Consider the following 24,337-nt stretch of genomic DNA (forward strand, 5'->3'; position numbering starts at 1 on the left):
CATTTCCAGCCACATGTGATTCTGCTTTCCACCACTTGATGGCTCTGTCACCTACTGAAGATTCTTCTTATCTCAGTATGATCATGTGATTTGTAGTATTGCTGCACACGGCAGTATTATGGTCAGTATGTTATATCAGTATTTGTTGGCATAAAGAATACACGGAATGTGTACAAATCTTTCCATTACAGTTTCCTTCAGTATGCTTTGCCTACAAATTCTCATGAAAATTTCTGCTGTGTGAACCCGGCCCTACTCACATCGGCCAGTTCTTGTGGTAATCACATAGATGAGAGTAAATTGTGACGGTAATTCACAATCTTTTGATGCATCTGGATGAGGAGACCCCATTCAGACTGCAGCTTTCTGATCACTATTTTTGTTTGGGATTTGAAAGCCGAAACCAAGGAGAGGGACATAAATTCGAAAAACCTTCAAATCTTTCCATTGTAGTCGGTCAATGAGAATAAGTAAATATAGGGCCCTTTTTCCATGATTTGTAAACTGTGATGCTTTATCATCATCATTTTAGTCACTTCCTGGCCTAACTCAATGGGGCACATTTACTTACCAGGCCGCTTGAGTTCACAGTGCATTGTCCGTCTATAATACACTAAGATTGTGCGCCTGATATCCTGCATGTGTCACTTCCCCGCTCAGGTCCAACAGAGTTCACCTTCTTCTTCCCGGTGCATGTTAGTGCTTGGGCTCGCGGCACAATTTGAAAGTTAAATCCCGCGCTCAGTCCGAATTATTTGGATCGTCCGACTGCACGCCCCCTAAATTGTGTTGCATGGAAGCCATAGCAGCTGCGCCAAAAATCATTGGTGTGCGCTACAATCGCAGCAAGACACTAGTTAAATACCCGTGCAAGCCGTGTAATCCCCGAAAATGGCACACAGACCGACAAAAATGCGATCCGCGACCCATTAGACAACCCCATTCAAGCTATACTCTTGTTTGGAAATCTAGGCGGGCATATTTTGTACCATTTTTGGAGTAAAAAAGACTGCATCATTTTCTTTTAATTGTGAATTTTCTTTGCTGAAATGGAGGTTTTTCCAGAGCCTTTGTCACTTTCAAAAAGAGAGGCCTGATTTGAGCTTTCTCTCTAGCATGGGAAAAGAGAGACATGCCTTTAGGACCGTGCTGTTGTTAGTAGGTGTTAGGGTGATTTCACATGGCGTTTTTTCACATCAGTGATTTCTCACTGAACCCATTGTAGCTTATGGACACATAGGGGGTCATTTACTAAGGGCCTGATTCGCGTTTTCCCGACGTGTTACCCGAATATTTCCGATTTGCGCCGATTTTCCCTGTACAGGCGGTCCCCTACTTAAGAACACTCGACTTACATACGACCCCTAGTTACAAACAGACCTCTGGATATTGGTAATTTATTGTGCTTTAGCCCCAGGCTACAATGATCAGTTATAACAGTTATCACAGGTGTCTGTAATGAAGCTTTAGTGTTAATATTGATTCTTATGACAACCCAACATTTTTAAAATCCAATTGTCACAGAGACTAAAAAAGTTCTGGCTGGAATTACAATGATAAAATATACAGTTCCGACTTACATACAAATTCAACTTAAGAACAAACCTACAGACCCTATCTTGTATGTAACCCGGGGACTGCCTGTATTGCCCCGGGATTTTGGCGCACGCGATCGGATTGTGGCGCATCGGCACCGGCATGCACGCAACGGAAATCGGGGGAAACCCGACGGATTCGGAAAAACCGCCGCATTTAAAACAATAAAAGTGTCGCTTGGGACGCGCTTACCGTCACTTGGTCCGGCTCGGGGAACTTGAGTGCTTTCAGATGCTTTTCAGCGCAGCAGCGCCACCTGGTGGACGGCGGAGGAACTACCTTGATGAATCCCGTCCGGACCCGAATCCAGCGCAGAGAACACGCCGCTGGATCGCGAACGGACCGGGTAAGTAAATCTGCCCCATAGAGATTGGTTTTCTCTTCCTGGCTTCACTGATTTTTCACTGATGTCTTAGTGAACTATTCTTTTCAATTAGCTTTTTCACACTTCGGTTTTTTCCACCGACACAATGAGGCACATTTACTTACCTTTCCTGACACGTTCCCCGAAAGTGCATTGTCCGACGATAATGCACTGTGTCACAATTTACTGAGATTGTGCGCTTGATATCCTGCATGTGTCGCTTCCAACGCTCAGTTCAACTTCTACAGTACTACCCTTTGTATGTAAGTGCTTGATCTTGCAACACAATTTGAAAATTAAATCCCGCGCTCAGTCCAAATCAGTTGGATCGTCTGATGGGCCGCCCCCGATTTCTGTCGCATGAAAGCTAGCGCAGCTGCGCCACAATCCCATCGTGTGCGACACAATCCCCAGTTGAATACCTGACTCAGTAGCGCTAATCCCAAAAATGTCATAAAAACTGATGAATGTGCGGTTACGGGTTCTTTCATAATGCCATTGATGTTTATCTTCAGTTGCGTTTCAGTTGAAATCGTGGGCGTGCCGTCGGACAACGCAACTTATTCGGACAAACCGCGGAATTTGAAAACGAAATTGTGTCGCAAGATCAAGCACTTACATGCACCAGGAAGAAGAGGGTGAACTACGGTGGATCTCAGCGAGGAAACAACACATGCAGGAAATTGGATTCACCTTAGTGAATCGCGGCAGATCCAAATCTTCGTCAGACAACGCACCGCAGGATCGCGACAATCTGCCCCAATGTCTCACCGGACCACGTGCAAATAAAAGGACATGTCCTATATTTTGCCATATTATGGCACTACATACAGTACTAATTGTAAAATCATCTCAATAGGCTCCACTCACTAAGAAGAGCCGGCTCTTCTGGTTCATTAACGGCTCCCTATTACATGCATAATAGGGAGCCGCAGTCCAGTTAGTCACCCCATTCCACACACTTTTAACTGGTGAGCCAGTTAGGGGCAAAGTTACTGGAGCCATCGACTCACTGTGGGGAACCGGCTCCCGTCATTCACGAAAAAGAGCTGGCGAACGACATGTGAGTAATTGCTGGTGATTGTGCTTTATCTTATGCCTGTGAGATACGTAGGCATCAGCTTCACAAGTACCTGAAATACTGTGTTCTCCTATACACACGTGAGAGACACCGACATCAGCTACACAAGTACCTGACATGTTCTGCTATACACATGTGAGAGACACAGACATCAGCTACACATGTACCTGACATGTTCTGCTATACACATGTGAGAGACACAGATATCAGCTACACAAGTACCTGACATGTTCTGCTATACTCATGTGAGAGACACAGACATCAGCTACACATGTACCTGACATGTTCTGCTATACACATGTGAGAGACACAGACATCTGCTACACAAGTACCTGACATGCTGTGTTCTCCTTGACACATGTGAGACACGTGTATAGGAGTGTATACACACAGGCTGCAGAGGACACCAGCACCAGGAGGGTCACATCATTGTACAGGCTGTCAGTCATGTGTATAGAAGTGTATACACACAAGCTGCAGGGGGTGCACGCACCAGGAGTGTCACATAATTATACAGGCTGTCAGTCATGTGTATAGGAGTATCTCATACATACATAGGCTGCAGTGGGCGCCAGCACCAGAAAGCACATAGAGGAGCCAGCACCAGCAGTGTCACATCATTATACAGGCTGTCAGTCATGTGTATAGGAGTATTGTGTATACATTCAGGCTGCAGGGGGTGCACGCACCAGGAAGAACATAGAGGAGCCAGCACCAGGAGTGTCACATCATTATACAGGCTGTCAGTCATGTGTATAGTAGAATCTCATACACACACAGGCTGCAGGGGGCGCCAGAACCAGGAAGCACATAGAGGAGCCAGCACCAGCAGTGTCACATCATAATACAGGCTGTCAGTCATGTGTATAGTAGAATCTCATACACACACAGGCTGCAGGGGGCGCCAGCACCAGGCAGCACATGGAGGCATCATTACACCATTATACCTCACACCATTATACAGGCTGTCAGTCATGTGTATAGGAGTATCTCATACACACACAGGCTGCAGGGGGCGCCAGCACCAGGCAGCACATGGAGGCGTCATTACACCATTATACATCACACCATTATACAGGCTGTCAGTCATGTGCATAGGAGTATCTCATACACACAGGCTGCAGGAGCCGTGGCCACCAGCACCAGGTGAGAACACACTCCAGAACACAGTCCAGTATGGTTAGCAGAAATATACCTAAGCTCCTTGAATCGTTGTTGGAGACAGTATGGTCAGATAGGTGCCTATCACACATATTTTGGGATTGCCCAGCAGTCCAGCATCTTCCTAGAAACTACATATTTGCTGCTGTCCTCATTTCAGTGGTGGAGTCTGGACAGACCCCCCTGGTAGCAGTTAAATGCAATTGGTTGCGTCTGCACACATTCTCTACCCAAGGTTTTATAACAGGCTTCAATGCCGCGGAGTGGTATTCATAACCCTTATAACCATGAGGCCCACATTGGCAAGGGCTATGGTACTCTAACAAAGTCATGTAAATAGCACTGTACATACACAAGTCCAGCTTTCCTGGACCTGACAGATTGATTCCTTTTGACAATTGTAGTCTTATGGCCCTATAAAACAGCCTTATAGAGACATTAGTGTAGAAGCTATTCTTTGATATATACTATAGGTTCAAATGTTAATCTGTGTTATAATTCATATGTCTTCCTTGTTGATGGATGGTCTAAGAGCACAATGTGACACTAGCATCAGTCCCAGAACTTCATGCTGCAGGCCAAGGTATATAGTAATGGGATTGTTCCCTGGTACAATCACATCCTTCTATCAGCACTAGATCTTTTTGCAGATATCAATAGCCTTTTCTATGTCCACTGGTCACATTATCACTTTGCATGTCTCACAGTCATGCTATTAATGCATTGCTATTGACCTAATATTGCTCTAAGCGTTGTACATTGGTATAGAGTACAGCTCTGCCCAAAGAACCCTTGCAGTTAACCCCCAGTATTCACGTGTCACACTATCAAGGGTCTGGGAAGCCGATATGAGTGTCGGTTGTAAGAGTTACTAGAAATGTATTTCTTTACCCAAATAATAGATTCTGAAGTGACACAAGTGCATGCTGGTCTGATACAAATGTGCATAGTCTGGGTAAATAGAATAGGACCCTTTCAGGATGCCAGCTGGGCAAGTTTTGGTTCCTTCACCTGCCAGACTGCTCACCATGAAGTTGTCCATGAAGTTGCCACACACAATGTCAAACCAGGTAGAAGCCTATATGCTCAACCCTTTAAAAAGTTAGGCTTTGTTAATGCATATAAACATGTAACATGACCAATTCTATAAATGTAATAGGTAACATATGTAAAGATATTCGCTATGATGTGAACATTATAGGTCATTCTTGAATTTTTGGCTTCCGTGCCATTAGATAGGAGGTTATAACTCTGTAATCTATTATCCCATCACAGGTTTCATGGAAAGCCTGAAAACTCTGCTGTATGATCAAGACTCTACAGTTCGTCAGAAGACGACAGAGATCTTCTACATAATGGCGGGTCATAACATTGGAAGGTTGGTGATCACTCAGAAGAAAAAACCTGATGAGAATAAAGACCATGTAGGATAAGGATAGGAATTCTGGATGAATAGAGATTTATCAGACTCTCCTAGAATGTTTAACCAAACACCCATTTTTACCTTTATGACCTGCCAACTCCACATGTCATAAAAGTATAATAGATAGGCCACTCGTACCATGGCTGTGGTACCAGGGTATAGTATTTATACGCTAAAAGGAGTGGTCAGCACCAGCAAGATGCACTGATGCACCATTGTGAACCAACATTTGGAAATAAAAGGTTACTAAGCTGTAAGGTATCCAGGGACCACCACATAAATATCACTTATTAGGGGTTTTTTTTAACTTAAAGGGAACCTACCACCACAAATCTACCTATAAAGGTAGATCGGGTGGTAGGTGGATCAATGGGATGTGAGGATAGCCCTTTTAAGGGCTAATCCTCACGTCCCCACACTTTTTTGTTAACTTTTATTAAACTTGTATGCAAATTTACTTATGTGGCTACTGGGGCGTGGAGTAGCCGCATCTGAGGTTACACGAGGCGGCTACTCCACGCCCCGGCAGCCTCTTTTCCCCTCCTACTCACCATCTTCGGCGCGCAGCTACGCGGAGCTCGTCCGGCGATCCTGCTGTCTGCGCATGCAGACTGCGCGGTCACTGCTCCGAAACAGGCGCGGGCCTGCTCTTCTGCGCATGTGCAGACGGCAGGATCTCCGGACGAGGGCGCGCAGCTACCCGGAGCTGCGCGCCGAAGATGGTGAGTAGGAGGGGAAAAGAGGCTACTGGGGCGTGGAGTAGCCGCCTCGTGTAACCTCAGATGCGGCTACTCCACGCCCCAGTAGCCGCATAAGTAAATTTGCATACAAGTTTAATAAAAGTTAACAAAAAAGTGTGGGGAAGTGAGGATTAGACCTTAAAAGGGCTATCCTCACGTCCCATTGATCCACCTACCACCCGATCTACCTTTATAGGTAGATTTGTGGTGGTAGGTTCCCTTTAATCAATGTCTAATGTTACTTTCCATACTGTTTTCAGAGATGGCATCTTGAGAAATGATATTATTACCTCCATGTCTCACCTCCTTGATGACCCAGTGGACATCTGTCGGAGGAATATGCATCAAACGTATGAAATGTTATCTGAGCTTCCTGCTGGTGAGTCTATACTGTAGTCAATGGGAACTTATGTAAATTACATAAGTCAAATCTAGGTTTTTCTTATAAAATTAAATCCTGTTATTATTTATATGATTTGCTATGAATTTACTTCCAGAAATACTTAAAGGAAATCTATCTATCTATCTATCATGATAAACCAGGGAAATTTACCCATAGTGCCTGTGATAATCTTCTTATATTTGTTATCCATGGCCTCCCTCCTTCTAAAATAAACTTAAATAAATTTAATTAAATTAATAAAATAATTATTCTATTGACCTTTTAAGGGCTCCTCGGGGGCATTACCAGAGCCCCTTCATGCTGTAGCTTCAGAGGCTGTTATATTATGCAGAAGCCCTTCCCATTCCCGCTGAGTGCTGAATGTTTCTGAGATTTCTACAGTATATACAGTATGAACAACTGAACGTCAGCCTTGGCACCGGCAACAGCAACGGGCTGATTCACTTGTTTTGTTCATATAAACTCAACTAACCATCATGATTTTAAGATCACCGATCTCCAAGATTTTTGTTTTCTGCCAACGCAAAAAGTCTGCTATATGGATGCAGGGGTGGATTTACTCATAATGCAACCCATGCAATATTTGGAGGGTCTCACAGTATTGAGGAGCATCCCAAGATAGTAGGAAACCATTGAGAGACAGGATGCTATTCTTCAATCTTTAATCTTGCTTTGCAGAGTGCAGACCCCAACTCTACCTCTATATAGATTGAACAGGGATTTCATCCCATTAGAAATGCAGAAATCTACTTGAAAATACCCTTAAGAGATAACTTCCTGGCATTCGTAATAGGTCTATTTTAGTAAATATTGCTATGTATCGTATTTCTGGAGAGCGTATTTGTTTAGCTCTGCCGTGTGCTGTTCCTTTCCTGATATTTTAATGAATTCAGAATTGGGTGCCACCATTCCCTCTTTTGCAAAGTCCAGCATTAATTGGCCCATGTCAACAGCAGTTTCATATTGTATCCAGGAGGAAATTTGCTCCATACTGTGCAGGCTTGCAACAAATCTATAAACTGTTATATTACCTGCTGCATACAGAATATCTGGAATATTGTTTGTGTCAATCCTTATCTGGATAGAACATGACTAGTAAGGCAGTAGCACAACCCTGCCTCTAGGTGGCATTGCTGCTTGACATCTGCCTGTCTGTCTTTGGGGACTTTGATATTCAGAAGCTCATGTCTTATCAGTAATAATATTCCATCTGCTTCGCTGAGACATGGGTGACAAAGGGGCCGTGGGATACCTGCCAAACTTTAGAGCATGTGTATCCCCACAGTGACCTTTAATCTGTATACTGAAAAATAATGCCCATGTTCTATAGACCATCCTTAGACCTAAACTTACCATCGCTCTCAACAAGGTTCTTAGTGCAGTGTATTCAATATCATCCCTTAGTTAGGGATTAGCTCCAGCGCCACTTTAGAGTCAAAATAAACACAATTTTAAAGGGGTGGTCCGATTCCAGCAAATAAATGTTATTGTTTGATTAATGAAAAGTTATACCATTTTCCAATATACTTTCTGTATCATTTCTAGATCTCTGGTTGCTGTCATTCTATAGGAAGCTTCTATGTTTATTTCCACTGGACAGAAATCTGACTATGGTCACACAGGTGCACGGCTCGTTATATATCCCACAGCTCTAATTACTCTCTGTGATACTAACGAGCCACAGCACCTGTGTGATCATATGGTCAGATCTCTGTCCACAAGAAGTAGAAGCTTCCTATAGAATGACAACAAGCAGAGATCTAGAAAACTGTAAGGAATTGATACAGAAAGTATAATGGAAAAATGTATAATTTTTCATTATACATACAATAATAATAATTTGCCGAAATGAGTATACCCCGTTAACACAACGTCCTTGTTCTGCTGTGTCTGCTGATACTAGATCTATAGGGCATCAATATTGAGTCCGCACCTTTAAGTCACTCCAGTAGTGATTTTTGTTTCGTCTATTCCGAGGATAATTGGGCACTGCCTTCCAGACAGGATTAAAAACTAATATAATATTAAATAAAATATACTGCAACACACTTACCCTTATTACTAGGCCCATGCTGGTGCCAGTACATGATACTTATTCTGTAACACAATGTACATTGCAGTGGCACAATAGGAAAGAGTTGAGAAGCTGGGACTGCCATGAACCTTGTTACCTCCAGTAGCATGTCTGCATTACTAAGTGTTTACATTCCTCACAAGCACTCGGGAGAATTTTTCTTAATATTCTGCATTTGTATAATTCTTCCTGTAAAATGGTGGTTAGATGGGTATTCTGGTCACAGCAAGTTCCACACAGATGCAGTACATAGTAGTATGTATGCAAACTGAAGCTGTATTTTCTGTGTGAATTCCTGATAAGACTCTTAGGCTGCATGCACACGAACGTATGCCCACACAACTATGGCCAGGCGGGCATATGTCCGGCGCCATGGAGAGAAGGAGGGGTGACCCCTTCCCTCTCCAGAGAGATCCACAGCGGATGGGCTGTAACACGAGGACAGATAGGAAATGTTGCGGACATGCTTGCAGCCGTACATGCGTCTGTTTGTGAGCATGCAGCCTTAGTATGGCTTTGTTCTAAAGGGATATTATAGTTACAGCAAGTTATCCCATATTCTCTGTTCATGTGAAAAGCTGTCCTTGTAACCCCAAAACAATAGAGTGACACACAAGCAGCCTGCTCCAGATATTCCAACACTCCTATGGAATGGAGCAACATGTGACGAGCCACTCCACTCATTTGGTGATCCAAGGGCCTAGGAGAGGCTGGACCACTTAGCCTTTTTATTATTAAAGTTTAGAAACTTAGAGAGTTTAAGGGGTCGGCCACTTTATTTCATGTTTTTGTGAAGGGGCAGGATATTCGGTAAGTTACAAGTATGCACTGCACGGCTTTCATGAAAACTAAAGCCCCTGGTTCACAAATGTCTTTTACCTTATTAGACATTCCTGACTATAAAATGGGCAGAGATGGAGGGTCATGTGATCTCTAAATGTCCATGACAAATCTACCTTTCAGGACCGGAAGCTTGTATTTATGAATATTATCATAAGGTCCTGGAAGGTAGATTTATCATGGATAGTTAGAGATCACATGTTCCTCCATCTTCACACATTTAATTGCAGGAATGGCTGATAAGGGAAAATACATTTCTGAACAAGGGCTTTACTTTACATTTCAAGAAATCAGTGCAGAACATTTAGTAGATGTATATTTGGTAAATTACCTTATACTGCCCTCCACACACAATACAAAATACATGAGGTAAAGTGGACAACCTCTTTGAAGCCTTGAACCGTCCATTTTTGTAGTAAATATGACAAGATTACAGTCAGAACGCAATAATATCAGTACTGGACATCTCATAAATAGTCCTCTCATTCTGGGCAGAGGCCCTGGCATCTCCACATGTTCTGCCATGGATGCTTAGGTTGGTGAACCAATGAATGCAGTATCAGAATGGCAGCATTTGATTTCATTTGCCATAGATGTGAGTAGCAGATTTAAGGATTATCTTTAATGAGTAAAGGATTATCCTCTAATGAATTGGCATACAACCTGTCTGCCTCTGAAGAAGAGGCCAGCGGATTTGCTATTAATTCCTATGTTTGATGGAGCTCATCATTAGACTTCTCCTTGCTAAAGCTGAGAATGACCTTAAGTGGAAGAAAAGAATTTGGCGTATCAACAATTTTATTGGGTAGGGTTTTTCCAGTAGCACATTTATCCCAAATTTGCAGAACTGTGGATAAAAATCTAAACACCGGGACCCAAAGAAGTCCCCGTGTTTAAGAGGACAGGGGACCCTCAGTGACTTGCATGAATAGGAAACTTAAAAATAACAGTATATTTTTTTCAGGATGGGAAAAGGAAAACAATGCCTCTTGCCATCAAGCATGACTTTTTCAGAAAGCTTACTGGTTTGGCTTTCTGAAAAAGTCATGCTTGATATTAAGGGGACTGCCTACAAGCTAGTCCAGAGGCAATTTTTTTCTTTTCCCATCCCGGAAAGCATATTTTCGTATTTCACAGAATCACCAAGTGGAGAATTAATGGCTGTAAGTTTCCACATGCATGTAGCGGCAGCCTTCAGAAATCTACCTCTAGGTGCAGGTGACATGTAGCCCGGAGAGGCTTTGCCAACACTCCTAGTAGCCCTTTGGTCTAATTTAAATAAAGATTAAAAAACTTTTTTTAACAGCATTCAGTCGATTATTATCATATTATCTTGCTAATAGTATGCTGGTGTGCTGATATTTAAGCAGTGGTGGTGCATTGTTCGAGTTAAAGGGAACCTGTCACCAGGGACCTCGCTTCCACTAAAGACAGGTTGCATAAGCCCATCACACCTGCTTGCAAATATGCCTTTCTGCCTTCTCTAAGCATTTTCATTACAATAGAATTGTGTATTTTAACTTACCTTGCACCCTGACAGAATCCTCTGCTAAGTCCCAGGGGTTGGCTTTGGTTTGGAACGATTTAAAAAAAAAAAAAAAAAAACACCTGACTTTTCTGTGCTGCTCACTCCTTGGCTCTCTGCCCCCCCCCACCTTTGTGCCCAGCACAGATCCTTCCTCCCCCACTGATGTCAGCTCACCACGCTGTGAGCTCTGTGAAGGAGCAGGATGGAGGAGTTGTACAGGAGCACAAAGGTGGGGACTGAGAGCTAAGCAGTCTGTAGCATAGACAAGTAAGGTGTTGTTTTTTGAAATGCATCCAAACCAAAGGCAACCCATGGGACTTAACAGAGGATTCTGTCAGGGTGCAAGGTAAGTTATAACACACAATTATATTGTAATACAAATGCTTGGAGAAGGCAAAAAGGCAGATTTGCAATGCAGGCGTCATGGGCTTCTGCAACCTGTCTTTAGTGGAAGCGAGGTTCCTGGTGACAGGTTCCCTTTAAAGGGGTTTTCTCATGAAGACAAGTTAGGCCCTATCCACGGGATAGGGATTAACCTGCTGATCAGTGGGGGTCTCAGTGCTGAGACCGACCCCTCGTCGCTCCATGAGAGTAATAGAGCCGTTGGCTGCACATTACCGTTCTGCTCCATTAATCTCTATGGAGCCGATGGAGATCGCCGAGTGCAGTGCTCAGCAATTTCCGTCAGCTCCATTATTCTGCGGACTTCTCGTTTTCGCGATCTGCGCGGGTCTCAGCACTGAGACCCCTACTGATCAGCAGGCTAGGCCCTGCCCTGTGAATAGGGCCTAACTTGTCTTCGTGGGAAAACCCCTTAAATCATGTGGTAGATTTCCTTTAAATGGAAAGGAGTCTTTTTAATTCCCGAACCTGAATGGTGACTAGAGCATATGTTACCTACAGTAATTTCAATTCTTTCATTTCTATAGAAGAAAATGGCCCGGTAATCTTGCATTTACTCCACACAGGGAATCTCCATTCATGTGATTACCAAAAGTCTTTCTGTAAATGAATTTTTAAAAACGTTACTATAAATGTACCAGACTGGGAACCCAATGAGACAGTGTAGACAAATTGTCTGTTCAACGGGATCATGTTTATAACACGCCAGCTCTTTCAACGTCACTTGTAATAGGTGCAAAATCTCTGGATGTGAGACATTTTTAAACACTCCAACGTGAAAAACAACTAGTGGATTAGTCATTGAATCAGAAAAAATGAAACACCAAGTTGACCATTCAGAATCTTTATTTCTCTTTCGCCAGTAGAGATTTCATTCTGAAAATGTAGTGTCATTAGTCTTCAGGGGCAAAGAAGCCTGCAAGGCACTCTGGGCCAGGCCAGGTACATCCAGTGTGTTGCAGGCCTCACGGACCCTGAGGATAGAAGCCCTTGGCAGAGGAGTCATACACTGTAATTAAAGGGGGTGTTGTGTTTTCAGGACACTGTGTGACTTGAGTTACACATGAAGCTGGAAGGAGAGGAATTTACATACTAAGTGGATGTGCTTTACACGGTCTCAACTTATTTACACACAGACTTCACACAGACATCCAGAATCAGCAGCCCTACTGCCAGAAAACAGAAAAACTTTGTATCTGTAATGGTGGGCCTATGGAATATCACACCACGTTACACTTTCAGCTCCCAAAAACCATGTAAAAAGCAAAGTGTGAAGTTATTGTTCATATTGCTCCACTGCCGCGTCTGCTCCAGTTTAGGGGATAGAAAAGCCAGGCCTCACCACAACGTCTATATGACCACAGTCTTTGTTTCTCAGTGTAAATACTTAGAAGCTGACAGTTTCTTTTCATTGTTTTGTATGTTTTTTTTTTTTTTTTGCAAAATAAATAGCCAGTGTCATATGTTCCAGTGTTTTTGTTTTTTTTTTTTTATACTTTTTCTTTGTTTCATAACAAACAAAAAATAGTCGAGCACTTCTTTAAAATGTCCTAAAAATGTCCCGCTTTTTTTTTTTGTGTGTGAAAAGTAGCGCGGGATGTTGCAGAAAAAAAAATCTCAACAGTTTTATCTGTGTGAACAATCTGCTGTTGGAGCCTGTTGAGAGCCACTCTTGCTTCACTTCCGGTGGAGGCGTTGGAGGGGTCAGGATAGAAGAACAATAGCTTGAAACAAAAGGGCACAAGAACAGGCTCTTATAGTGCAGATTCGGATGTGTTGCCTACAAAATATTGGCTTAGGAACGTTCAAAAAAACGTCTTCACGTGACCGAAGTTTACTTTATAGAGACTGTTGTTCAGATGCAACATTGAGCAGCTGCAAAACAGGATTTACAATAAAGAGGTGAAACAGCGGGTGATCCCCATGGTACATGTGTTAGTGATTGTAATGACCTCTACAGTAGGGAACAATCCCCACCTGAACTAGATGTAGAGTGTCACCCGCTGCATTATAATGCTTAAATAGCAAGAGCATTTGGCATGCTTTATGATGTAGTAGCCTCTTATACCTACCTTCAAGAAGACAGAACCTTCTGGAAATATGCAATGCTTACGTTGCCAATTTCCAGTAAGTCTAGAAATGTTTTACCTTCTTGACGGCATTGTCTATAGGATTCTACTGACATTCTCTATAAACAAGATGAGACACATGTACGTAAAGGTAACCTATTGTGTGAAAATAAACCCCGACTGCTATTCTCCAGCCCTCTTGAGGGTCGTATGAAGTATGAGAACACAGTATTGTACATTTTCTAATGGGAATGTAGTGGTTGCCCATTTTGCTTCATGTTAATCCATTTCAGTGTAAAGTAAGGCTACATGAGTGAAAAAAGCTATTGGCACCTTGATAAAGAGGAAGTTCTGAAGCAGCTGCAGCCATATTTGGGCCAATGGGGAAAAAAAACATCGTGTATTGCAGCTAAAAAGTTGCAAATGTACAACAATTTTAAATATTTATTAAAATCTATAACCCTGTGTAGCTTTGGCACATATAGTAGGTGCCAGGCATAGCTGGAATTATTCATGATTGTTTGTTCGGTGCTGGCAATAAAGCATCCTTTCTGACAGAACCTAGTGACTATTGTGAGAACTTCTTAGGTTGCCATCGGTAGCCAGAAGAAGCTCTTCACAGGTTTACTATATCAGGCACCAGTCAAGCACAAGAAGGTCCACGCACAACACACACACACCACACATACTCAATACAGGGAGCAAATAAACACATTATTTTCTTGGTCTGACACCAGAAAAATCACCCTTTCAACCTGAAGACATCAAGTTTATGTGAGTGAGGGATGACTCTGGACTTTCAGTGCTTTATGTAGGGAACTTCTGTCTTTAGCCTCACCCCTTGTTTAGTGTTTGCTTTTACCCCCTGGCATGTGGTGTCCGGGAGAAGGACGTGCCCTATGTCCTGTGCAGGCTCCAGGGAAAACACTTAGCACAGTCCAATATATTTGAGATTGTTCTGGATAATAACATCTGTCACTGCGTCAAACACAAACTGAATGTTGCTGGTGTCCGTAGCGCAGGTGAAGTGTGAATAAATCTCCTTGGTCTCCTTGTTGCGATTCAAGTCCTCAAACTGACGCTGGATGTAGACTGCCGCTTCCTCATACGTGTTCTGTCCCTTATAGTCGGGAAAGCAGACGGTGAGTGGGATGCGTCGGATCTTCTCAGCTAAGAGGTCCTTCTTGTTGAGGAAGAGTATTAGAGAAGTGTTGATAAACCAATTGTTGTTGCAGATGGAGTCAAACAGGCGAAGACTTTCTGCCATGCGGCTCTGTATACAAAGAAAAGAGAGTTGGTTGTAAATCATAGTCTACTTAATATGTGGTAAATATAATTCTGGAGAAGAAGAAAATATACATTGCTTTAAACCATCAAATCAACATCAATAGAATATGAGATCGAAATTGTACAATATACTGTAAAATTAGGCCACATCAGGTATGCACAACTATCATTACTATTGCTCTGATCTAAGATCAGCATTATTATTGGCCTGATCTGGGGTCTCTTATTAGTTTGTTGGTCAGATTTATGCTCTCCATTGGTATTATTGGTCTGATTTGGGGTCTCTATTGGTATTAGTTGTCTTACATCAGGTCTTCATTGGTATTGCTTGTCTCACCTGGGGTCTCCATCAGTATTAGTTTTGTGCTTTGGGGTCTCCAATATCAGCTATCTGCTCATGGGGTCTTGAGCTTTTTTTATTATTGTCTGTACTAGAGTCTCCAATAGTAATAATGTCTGCTCTAGGGTCTCCAGTGCTAGTTGTCTGCACTGGGGTCTCCAGTTTTATTAATACTGTCTGCTTTCGGGGTTCCCAATATTATCTGTCTTCTCTGCTTTCCCCTGTTTTATTAGTCTACATTATTATTATCTGCTCTGGGGTCTCCATTATTTTTGGGTCCTCTGGGGTGGACTCCATTTTAATCTGTTCTGCTGATCTTCATTATTATTGTCTCCCTTGGGCGGTCTCCAATATTATTTGCTCTAGGGATCTCCACTTTTAATATTTGTCTGATCTGGGGTCTCTATTGGAATTAGTTGTCTGATCTGGGCGCTCTATTGGTATTAGTTGTCTTGTATCAGGTCTTCTTTGGTATGGCTTGTCTCATCTGGGGTCTTCCAGCAGTATTAGTTTTGTGCTTTGGGGTATCCAGTATTAGTTATCTGCAATGGGGTCTTCATTTTTATTATTGTTTGCTCTGTGTGTCTCCAATATTTGTCTTCTCTGGGGTCTCCAATAGTATTATTGTCTGCTGTAGGGTATCCAGTGCTGGTTGTCTGCACTGGGGTGTCCAGTTTTATTATTCAGTATTATCAATCTGCTCTGCCATTCCCAGTGTTATTAGTCTTCATTATTATTATCTGCTCTGGGGATTCCATTCTAATCTGTTCTGGTTATCTCCATCATAATTGGCTCCTCTAGGAATCTCCATTTTTAAATATTTGTCTGTCCTGGGTTATTATTAATTATCTGCTTTGGGTCTGATATCGATATTAGTTATTGTCTGATCATATTTGGTTTCTGTGGTGGTTTTTAGTGCTGTACTGTGGTATTTATAGTTGCTTGGTGAGCATTTTATGCTGTACTGTGTACTTTAGAGACCTACTGTAAGTGTTTTTTATGGTGTATATATGTATTTTGGCATGTATGGTAGTATATAATTCCATATGGTATGGCATGCCATTGTACAAGAATCATTTATACAGTTTATATGACTGATAATAATACAGTCATGGAGAACATTCAAAATCTCTTTATGAGAGGTCAGAAGGGAAAGCATGATAAATGTAATACAGTACTGGTGGAAGTCTAAATGGTGCATGGGAGATATGAAACAGCTCTGTACTTATTTGGTGATGATGAAAGGGATATCATGAACACAATGGGGGTTAGTTATCCTTAGGCAGGCTTTTAGCCACAGTTCAATGACTGTTATATGTCTTTAAGAAATCTGTCAGCAAATAATCGCAAAATAAGTAAAAAAAAAAAAGAATTGCATGCACCAGGAGTGGAGCGACTTTGCGGTATTTTTGCCACTTCTGTGTGGTGGAAATAGGCGTTTTTTTTGTTACTTTTTTACAGTAAAAGAGTCAAGAATGATGAATGTCCCCCAATATTGCTGGAGGTGTATACGCTATATAGGGGAGATTTATCATCTGATAGCGCCCCCTTCCCCCCAGTCTCCTTGTCTAGTTTAGGCCTCATGATGTATCCGTTGGGTGGCGCAGCCGCCGATTGAAGCTACACCAGGTCTGACCAGGCGTAGTTTTGCATAAAATGCTTGCTGGTTTTTCAAAAGAACGCAGACACGGACCAGGAAAACCCTGTAGCTGCCCCCTCCTCCAGCCGTTGCGTCCCTCTACATCCCCTCCCCACCCACATGGCGTCAAGGTGGCTATTCGCTATATTAAGCACAAATTCTTGAATGGTGCAAGAATTTGCAATTATTTTACTGCTTCGCGCCAGAAAACAAGGATAGAAGCAGTGATAAATCTCCCGCTGTGAATGGAACCTGCAGATTTTTATATACTTTTCCATTTAAATCAGATGAGTACAAGGGAATGGACAACAATCTTGTTTTGCAAGTTCTTCCTTGACCTTGTCACCGGTGACCACGGGGCTTTGTGCTTCTATTAGATAATTAACAAGCCAATAGAAAGAAGAAGTGCGAGTCTGATTCTAGTAATGTCAAGGATCCCCCCAGGTACCGTTGCAGCCACACAATTATAATTCATCTTGGTATGAAGGAGTAGAATACATATGGCTCCAATATGCCTCACTAACCTAGAAATGAAATTCTGATATGTTTACTATAAACTGTGTGCAACGTGTGAGATCCCTAAGCAAGCAAGACTAATAAATGTCTCCTGCGCAGACAATCATTACAATAGTATCATTTACTAATGTAATATAAGGCGTTAGTGTACGTAAATCTGGTGAGGACTAGATACCATAGCTGCACATTTTTAAGTCGGCCTGCAAGCGTTGAAGTGAAAATGTCAAAACAAATGAAAAAAAAAAAAACATATTCATCTTGTGTGGTTGTGCCATAAAGCAGTGTTCCCCAACACTGCCATGGATCATGTGTGGCAGCCAGTGCAGAGGGGAAACTTCTGCTTCAGCCAGTTATCTTACAGACAGACAACAAATTGGGGGGTGATAGTATTCATTTCAAGGGACACATAAAAAATGTTTAATTGTACTGTATATTTCAGGGTTAAATGTAACATCATATAATCCATGGAGAGTTGGAGATGTAAACTACAGGCTATGTAATGGGTTCAGGACTAATCTCAGTAGGCAACAATGTCAAAGGTTAAAACCACAGTTTAGTGATTGACTCTTCCATGAACTTTGGTCCAGCTTGGACTTCTATTGATGTGATACTCGGCATGAATGGATTTTCCACTACATCATTGGACAGAGAGTCAGCAGATTAACTTTTTAACAAAGGACAAGAACACTTCAGATTGGCCAATTAACCCCTTGCCGACTATACCACTGGTTCCTGAACCTGAAGCCTGTAAATTTACTTATTTTGTTTCATACCCTTATATTGAGGTCAGGGGGAGTTACACACATCATTACTATGGTAACAAAGCAGCATAGTCTGTTAGATTACCACTGGGAGCAGAGCATTAGAGGGAGGAGACTTTACTGGCAACTGAGAGATCACGGGAGGTGTAGTATACTATGGCGGCCATCTCAGAGTTAGCACCACCCACTTTAGAAAGACCATAACATTTTGTGAATCATAAAAGCAAACTATTTTAGCTCCATTTCTGGATTTAATGACATTGAGCTTCGTTGTATTCATTTATGTACAGCATCATGGGTTTTTGTATCAGACGCTCATATTCCTGGAATACCCCTTTAATAAAAAAAATATGAATTTAATTTCTGATTAAACGTGTCATCTTTTGTCCTTTTCAAAGTGATTCAGCTGTCTCTTGATGTAGTATTCCTAAATTTACAGATTAGCAGTCAGTTATTCTCAGTACAAGTCTTCCATGGGGTTACACTGCATACAAAGCAACAAGACAGAGACGCTTGCTGAAACAGCCATGTTGGTGGTAACTATGGGGATAGCAGCAGTACCCCATGAGAGATACATGTGTCTCTAAGTGTTCCCAGCTGAATAGCTTGCATGGGTCACAATGTAAAAATTTTAATTAGCCCATACACCAAAATTAATTAACAGGAGGCAAATGAGCTGCGGAGACCTGGGGAAAGAGACAGAATGGAGCGAGGGAAAGAGGGGGAGGGAAAGCTGCACTATGTAGCGGGGGATCAGTGACGTTTTCTTGTGCATTTGCCAGGAGTTCATATGGAGTAATTGGATTTATTGTGGACGCTGGTTGAGGTGCGGTGCTGCAGCCCTGCAACATTGTCACATATCCACAAGGTAATTAGCAAGTAAACCCGATGTTGGAAGCTTTAATCTTCTGTGTATAGAAGGAATACTGAGGGGAGACCTACTTAAAATGGCACGCATTCCCCTCCAATATTAAAGGAAAAACTACACAAAGAAATATAAGCTCTTGAACTCTAGATTTAATTGGTTCTGTTCACATCTGTGTCACGGTTTCTGTTATTAACAGACTACCAGACCTAATGAACACCAGCCGCGGCTGCATGACCATACACAGTAGCGCTATATATACAGTATTTCTTTCCTCTGTGGACAGTCTCCTTTTCGACTGCCAACTGTGCAACTAAGGCCAGAAAAAAATAGGGATTAAGTACGGTAATAATGATTTTGTTTTCAAATCAGCACAGCTCTTTCTGCTCTATAACATACTGCTGTCAAATAGGACTGCCTTTACAATCTGTCCCCAAGCAACCCAATCTTTACCAGGATAGAATTCAGTACTATATGCATGTTGTTCCAAGGAGATAGTAACAATTACTGGGTGATTGAAAATCACCAAATTATGCTTTTAGCACATTTTTATTTTGCCATTTATTTATCACTCAAAAATAAGGACAAAAACAAACAACTATGTAAACTAAGTTTCAATGTAAGTTCTCTTTTTGATACAGCATCTTTTTTTGCAATATACAACACTGATTTTTCATTCCATATTTGTGAGCAGTACACAACATCCAAGAATTACAAATTAGTAAGTAAAGATTTAAATCACTGGCCCATGCACTGATCAGCCTAGTAGATGCCAAATGTAGCAGAACTTGTTTCGACAGCGAAGGCAGGTTTGGCTATAAGCCACTAAGCTACAGAAGTAAGCTCAACAGGATTTTTTACATTTATTAAATGTCACTGATTTTCACAAGAGCTGCATCTATGAATATGGATTTGATATCAGGGCCCTCTACTCATGGCCAGAACAAAGAGGTCCATGACCCTTCTTTCTAGTGGAGATGAGACTGTGCCACCCATTAAGAGGCTTTCTACTGTCAAGTGGGTAGTGTCAGGGTGTCTGCTCCTACCCAAAACCCTGGATTTCTACCAACTCTGATTGCTGTCCCCATATCCCCATCCACAGTTTGATTGTTGGGGGGGGGGGGGGGGGGGTTCACCTAAGGGTGATGACACGATTTTCAGTCAGTTAAAAAAACATGTGTGCGTTTTTTGAAAACACATCCGTTTTTGACAGTTTTTGTCTGGTTTTCCCAATTATCCTAATAGATAAAACACGTTGTAAGCAGCCAAATGCATTGTAAACAGCAAAAAACGGATGAGTTTTCAAAAACGGACCAAAAAAGCCATGTGTGGCAACAACCTTTTGTCACAGGTGTCAAACACAAGGGGGCAGATTTACTTACCCGGTCCGTTCGCGATCCAGCGGCGCGTTCTCTGCGGTGGTTTCGGGTCAGTTCCTCCGCCGTCCACCAGGTGGCGCTGCTGCGCTGAAGTTCTCCGGAGGCGCGCTGGAATGCACCGAAATTCACCGGCCTATACCTGGTGAAGGTAAGTGTAATTTTCGCGACACATTTTTTGTTTTAAATGCGGCGGTTTTTCCAAATCCGTCGGGTTTTCGTTCGGCCACGCCCCCGATTTTCGTTGCGTGCATGCCAGCGCCGATGCGCCACAATCCGATCGCGTGCGCCAAAATCCCGGGGCAATTCAGGGAAAAACGGCGCAAATCGGAAATATTCGGGTAACACGTCGGGAAAACGCGAATCTGGTTTGAGGCCTTGTGTTGTCCGGCCTATCTCCCTATTGATATTCTCAACTTTCCTCGCCAAAAAAAGCTTACTGTGGTTAGCGTGGGCAGGCACTGTGACTGCTGGCTACTGGGGGGCATCCACCATGTCTGTTGGCTACTGTGGAGGCCAATAATGGCCGTATGTGCTTTGTGGTTTCCCCTACAAGGGTTGTAATGGTAATACTGTACAATTATAACTACTAAACAGCTCACTTAACTGTAAAGGAGTAAATACATTTATACAATAATGAAATTACATTTGGCCCTTTTAAAGTAACCACAAGGCCTCAAGAAGAGACAAGTTTCTTATATTCATTAGTAATATTGATTTATGCAAAACTTTGTGAAAAAGTAAGTGGTAAGGGGGGTATGTATGATGCCTTGTATGGCAGGCCAAACCCTCTTAGTATATATACAGCATCATGCATTTATATAGATGCGCCAGCCTTTATAAATTCCCCCTAGTGGCTTTTTTTGCCATTTTAATATTTTAAAATGAAAACGGTGTTATATAAAGGAATGGCAGCCCTGCATTGGGTGTGAGATCACATGACCATCCACTAGTTTTACAGGAAGCTTCCGTTTTCTAGATCTCTGCTTGCTGTCGTTCTATACTTTACTTGCTGTGGATAAGTATCTGTCCATGGCCATGTAAAGGATACACATCTGTCCATACAGATACAGTTTGGTTGCTTCTATACCAATAGGATTGTCTGTATCCATTAAAATCTTGTAGTGGCTGTTGCATTGCTGTAATAGGTCCATCAATGGATAGGACTTTGCATGAGGCAGCAGATTACTGCCTTTTCCACAAAGTACAGTGTAAACAACAGATTTTCCTCCCCAGAACATAGGAGATAAAGGTTGTGTCCTGGTGGAGACGGATAAATACAAGCTGTCATAGCGCAGCTGGAATGTAAAGCTGAAGTAACACAAGGGAGTCTGGGCACATTACACATCACAAGATCTTGTATCTTGGGCTATAGAAAAGACATTGGCTCACATTTATCAAAGCATTTGCGCCAGTTTTCTGTCTGACTTTGAACTAAAGGAAACATGCAAACTGCTTGCACATGTATTCATAAACTGTCTGCGCCAGGTTTGTGCAGCGCTGGAGTCCTGGTTTCTACTTCCATCCAGGTCAACATCTGCAAAGAGTTTGTATGTTCTCTCTGTGTTTGCTTGGGTTTCCTCTGGGTACTCTGGTTTCCTTCCACACTCCAAAACATACTGTTAGGTTGATTAGATTGTGAGCCCCATGGGGACAGGGACTGAATTGGCACGGTCCGTGCAGTGCTACGGAACCTGCACCTTGTACAGACTGCACATAGTTTTGATAAGTGTGGGCCATTATGACAGTGGGATACTCTTACTGAATGCTCGGCAGCCAAGGATGACCGAGAAAAACAGCTCCGGACAGTCACATGCCTTATTCGAAGGCCTTTTTAGCCTGGTGCTTACATTTGCACAACCTCTAAAACGGAATTTGTTGTAATCTCTAAAATTGCTGAAATAGAGAATGTAACTGGAGCCCAGTGAATGGTATCTCTTATGGCACAGCATTGAAGCCTCCAGCACCTACAAATGCTATCAGAGGGAGTCATACACAGGGATCATATTTGCGGAGTGAAATAGATTGCTATACACAGTAGGTTGGGTAGTGCAGCATTCTTTAGTTTCTATCCTCTAGCCGGAGATAATAGCCTTTGTTAAGGCTCAGTGGGATTTGGCACAGCCTCCCTGCCTTGTAGAAATCCCACTTTCTAATGATTACAATCACTGACTCTCACCATGCCGGCTGACTGTGTGTTTAGTGAGCGGATGCCATATGGTCAACAGAATAAGCAAAATCCACTTCACAGGATTCACTGGCTTTATGTCTCTGATGCAGCCAGCACCCACAAGGCTGTTTATCTAAGCAGGCAACAGAATGTGTGTTATAGCAGGATTTACAGGAACATAATATGAATACCTATAATGCCTGTGTAAACAGGAGGGGAATGGGCACTAGACAAGTTTCCCCTATCCATAGGTTTTTCTTGCAACAGACACTTATCTCTTATTCATAGGTTTTTCTCACTACTAAGACCGCAGTCAGACCTCGTTTTTGCCCTCTGTTGTAAGGATACGTCAGCCACGCTCCCGCTGTGTCCTTACAACGGAGGGCAAAACTGTATGCCACTGTATGCACCAACAGCAGGATACTCCGTCCTTCTCCTCCCCGGCCCCTGAAAGCAGGAGGAGGAATGAAGAACAGCAGCCAGAGATTGGCGACTGCCAAAGTTTCAGCAAAGGCCGGAGGAGGAATGCAATACGTTGCATCCATTCCTCATTGCCTACAATGACCTCTACATCACTCAGTGGGGTGTAACAACGTAGCTTGCAATGTAAACTGTGCAGACAGAAGAAAAAAGGATGCCTCAATCTGCCAGTATATGGATACACTCATAATATGTACACGGGAGGTTTCCTGGAGTATACGGTGAGCTTCTCACATAAACTTATCCATAGCTTTTTCTCACTAAATACATGTTCCTCTGTCCATACGTTTCTTTCACTATATATACTTCTCCCCAATCCAAAGGATAATATTTAAAGGGGTATTCTCTTGAAGAAAAGATTCTTAAATATTCTCAGGATAACAAAATAACACAATCTCTAATTGAATACAGCATTTCACATATATAATTCCAACCTGTCTATCAGTCCTGCTGTATACAATTTTGGTTGCCCCTCGGGACAGGTTTTTCTCATGAATAGCTTCTCTTGTCTGTACACTGTAATGAACTCTGCATCCTGCCCCTCTCCCCTCCATTACAAGACAAGCTCACACAAAGACTCTTCCTGACGGCAAACAACTGCAGAGTTTACTCTACAAGCTACAGATAACATAAGATCTTTATCCAGGGGATGGAGACACTATGTGTGTCTGTGTTATAGCTGTAATGTTCATCAAAAATAGAAAGAAAAGGTTGGCACTCATCACTTCCTTAAAACATAGTCTTTTTCTTTACATTCTTAAAAAATTGACAAGTGTAGCAGGGAGGGGAGAATAAATGCATTCGGAGCGATTCAGGGACGAATCGTTTCATGTTAATCCTCGCGCTTCATCTTGCCTAGGTCTTTTGGCGATTATCTACATCGGTTTGAGCACCACCATACAATTAAATGTGTCAGTATTCTCCGGTGAAAATATGGCTCCAAGATCTGGAATTATGCCATCTCGAGAAAGGGACTAGCAGCAATGCCCCTTTACATCTCTTTTTATATTGCTTTTTTTATAGCTGCAATGTAGCAGAGCTGACAGTGTGTCATTGTGTGTAATATGCATTTCATGGATCTCATCATCATCTGTCATGACTCTGACCTGTCTCATCTCTATTTCTATGTGTCATATACTAGTAGAATGTTCAGAAGCTGAATGAAAGTGTAGCTAAACCTTGTAGGATGATAATCTAACCACATTGTCAGCACACACATCTC

The 24,337-nt window shown here is 42.3% G+C and overlaps 2 protein-coding genes across 2 annotated transcripts in view; one reads left to right on the forward strand and one right to left on the reverse strand.

Annotated features, from left to right (window-relative positions):
* RSPH14 (radial spoke head 14 homolog) overlaps positions 1–24,337 on the forward strand; it is a 140,448-nt gene that overhangs the window by 4,836 nt on the left and 111,275 nt on the right. Inside the window, exons 3-4 of the mRNA XM_072145562.1 lie at positions 5,478–5,580; positions 6,626–6,744. Of these exons, the coding sequence (XP_072001663.1) occupies positions 5,478–5,580; positions 6,626–6,744 (222 nt within the window). The remainder of the gene's footprint in view (positions 1–5,477; positions 5,581–6,625; positions 6,745–24,337) is intronic.
* Positions 12,441–24,337, reverse strand: part of GNAZ (G protein subunit alpha z) — a 92,410-nt gene continuing 80,513 nt past the window's right edge. The window contains exon 3 of the mRNA XM_072145550.1: positions 12,441–14,954. Within this exon, the coding sequence (XP_072001651.1) occupies positions 14,610–14,954 (345 nt within the window). The 3' untranslated portion in view covers positions 12,441–14,609. The remainder of the gene's footprint in view (positions 14,955–24,337) is intronic.

The sequence above is a fragment of the Engystomops pustulosus genome, chromosome 1 (assembly GCF_040894005.1).
Source record: "Engystomops pustulosus chromosome 1, aEngPut4.maternal, whole genome shotgun sequence".
NCBI classification, from domain to species: domain Eukaryota; kingdom Metazoa; phylum Chordata; class Amphibia; order Anura; family Leptodactylidae; genus Engystomops; species Engystomops pustulosus.